This window comes from Egretta garzetta, unplaced genomic scaffold, assembly GCF_000687185.1.
Source record: "Egretta garzetta isolate BGI_Z169 unplaced genomic scaffold, ASM68718v1 scaffold94, whole genome shotgun sequence".
Lineage (NCBI taxonomy): Eukaryota > Metazoa > Chordata > Aves > Pelecaniformes > Ardeidae > Egretta > Egretta garzetta.
In genome coordinates, this window is record NW_009259683.1 from 8,061,994 (window position 1) to 8,065,070 (window position 3,077).

Below are 3,077 nucleotides of genomic sequence, written 5' to 3' on the forward strand. Positions count from 1 at the left end.
TCAGGGTCAGGACCACAGGCATAACTCGGGACCTGGAAAGAACAGTACAACACTTTTACATCCATGACGTTGCCTTTTTGTACCAAGCGTAGATCCACCATTGGTTTAAAGCAGAGTTTCAAATGCAATTTTAAGGGAACTTTTACTGCAACGGTAGCAGTCTGATCTGGATTACAGTCTCTCTGTACTTTTTCTTTAAGATATTCACGTAGACTCAGCTACACTTCAAAATGAAATATTTCACGTTATTCCCTGAACTTTTACAAGACAATAAAAACCTCAGACATTTTGTATCCAGCCCTAATTCTGAGTTTCTGCTGCACAGTGTTGTTAATAAAGCATGAGGTTTCTATGCAACTTTGAGGCATGTACACTAAAAGAAATTGCCCATATATTAATTTAATTACTTATGCCTTATTCTTTAAGAGTATCTCATTCCATTCCATTCAAAGCTGGTTTTAAAGCTTAATCCTAATTACTCTTATAAGGCAAGTTTTGAAAGCCTGTATACCAATCTCTTATGATTTACATTTCAGAAGCAGCACAACTTTGGGAAAACTGGTAGAAAACTAAATACTTCTGTTTCTTACTACCTTCGTAGGAGCTTTCCTCCTTTATGAGCTGTAAAAGCCTTTAATCATGCGACTTCATAGGCTGTTTTTACACCATATAGTCAGCAGAGAGCTGATTTGAGGCGATGATTCCCTGTGTGCCTAAGCGCTGGTGCAGTAGCTTCACCACGTCACGGCTCCCGAAGGAGAGGCATTTAGTCACCGCTGCCCACAAGGGAAGTGACTCATCCCTCATCTTTCACAAATGACATATACTGGACAAGAAGTACACCGCCTATCCCCACAGCGAGGATGGCTCTAGAGACCTGAGCACAGGACAGAATATATATTTCACGCTGTAAACAATTCAGATGACAGCAGTCACATCCATTATAGAAAAAGCAACAGAAAGAAAGCTAGAGCGACGTGTTACACAGAACGAAGCCTCCAGCAACAAGCTGTCTCAGATGAGTCTATAGAGAGTGGAGTAGCTACTTTTTTTAGAGTCTACACAGAACAAAGCCTCCAGCAACAAGCTGTCTCAGATGAGGCTATAGAGAGTGGAGTAGCTACTTTTGTTAGAGTCACCTTTTTCCTTCCATGAGAGTTACTTTGCCTGTTAAAATGTCATCCTTGTTTTTGCTGCTTTATTACAAGTATTTGGCTATAAATACCTCCTCTATGAATGCTACTGTATGCTCGAGCGGTGTTTGAGACAGTTTCCCAAACTGAAGGTTCTTTCTGTTCTCCATTCCAAGGTTCTGTGGTCTTCCTCCTAGCACTGACAGCTTTCTGCATCACCTCACGCAGCACCTGAAGCGAGTAAGATGCAGGTTATGGGTTTGACAATGTCACTGTTGCGCTACTGTTTAGACAGAATGAAGAAGATGAGGAGAGGCTCTGCTGCCCATCAGAGCTCTCCAACATCACAGAGGCCAAAATCTCAGCATGTTTTGTTGGGACTGAGTGGAGACAGCAAGGTACACATGAACAGGCAAGTTGCAAATTCAAAGAATGTTTTCCAGAACACCTATACTACATGAACATGCATATATGCCTTAGTCTTCCTCCTAAACCTGCTTTTCCAGTTTCCCTAGGGACATACATTGACCTTTTCCAAGCCTTTGGGCTTGGAAATATGACCATGCAAATCACCTTGTGAAAACTATTCCTGGATGCTCCACACCACCTTTTGTCAGTACCATATTTCACTATACATAATTGCATTTAGTCATCTATATTCTCTGCTCTGCCAAAAAGCCGTATATTCTCATCTTCCAGAGAGCCTGCTTTGTAGCTAACAGATACAGGAGCAGGGTCACGCTTCCAGACACCAGTGAGGTTCCAGTTTAGGACGTTAGATGAGACTGCCACAGACCTAACTCTCTTCAACTCTGTACATGTGACTCCTTCTTAAGTTAGTGGGAACCAAAAGAATATTTCCGATGGCATAATCTCACCATAAATTATGTATTCATGTCCAAAAATAAACTAACTCTTCACAATCTTGTTTGCCAGAGCTCTGTATTTCATGACTTGGCAGCTGTGCAAGTTACTGTGAATTTCACTGCTTGCTCAGAAATACAGAATCTGAATTTTCATTGAAGCAAAGTACTTTTAACCTACCTGAAAAAGCTAAAAGCCGTAACTGAGTACAGGCTGAACTGGCTGTAGCCTGGGACCTTGCCACATCAACAAGCACATAGAGTATTAAGTGACCCTAATTAGGGGTTAGTAGTTAGGTTGTAGCCCACTGAATGCCACCACGCAGAGAGGTGAGAGGGACTGAGGCAGCTCCTCAGCAGAGGAATAATCCCCCCCGAGAAGGTCAGCATGCTCCTGGCATCAATCAGCAACAAGAGGTAAGAAACAGCAAGAATCCTGGCCATAGCACACGCATAACTCACTGGTAGAAGGAGAGGGGACAGAAGAGGAGCCATGCTATGCACAACTGAAGTTTTTGCAGATTTTTCCGGTCCGGCACTACATTCATGGAAACAACTCATTTGCCACAGAGCATTTTAACTGGGACCAAGCTTTACACAGTTCTCATCGCTGTAGTTCCCAACACAGATGCCACAGAGCCAGTACAGTGGAGGAGCAATCAATGACCTTTGTCAAAATAAATGGCACAGAAGATCTTCAAACCAACACACAATCAAGGGAGAAGAAGGAAGGAGAGGACAGGGAGGAAGATTGCCACTGCAGAGCATCAGCTTTCCTACCCCTTGGTTTCTATCACAAAGTAAAGCTACTCTTAAACCGTATTCAGCTTATTTTGAGAAGAGACCCAAGTGCAGCCTCGCAGTGATGCAAGTAGGAGTTACATGAACAGTTAATTTTTGAGCCTTCTGGTCAAACCAAGAATCTGGAATCGGCTCGAGGTTTTGTCTACCCACCCAATAGCAAGAACAGAACAACTTTTTTTTTTTGCTGAAACTAAATTTCATTGAGAGGCAACATTCTCACCGTCTTTGCTGCTGGTCGCTACAGACTTTCACAACAACACAGCCCTCGGCATTATAA

At 42.7% G+C, this 3,077-nt stretch overlaps 1 protein-coding gene across 1 annotated transcript in view; it reads right to left on the bottom strand.

Annotated features, from left to right (window-relative positions):
* DNAH11 (dynein axonemal heavy chain 11) overlaps window positions 1–3,077 on the bottom strand; it is an 11,578-nt gene that overhangs the window by 7,609 nt on the left and 892 nt on the right. The window contains exon 2 of the mRNA XM_035894068.1: window positions 1,226–1,364. Coding sequence (XP_035749961.1) covers window positions 1,226–1,364 — 139 coding nt within the window. The remainder of the gene's footprint in view (window positions 1–1,225; window positions 1,365–3,077) is intronic.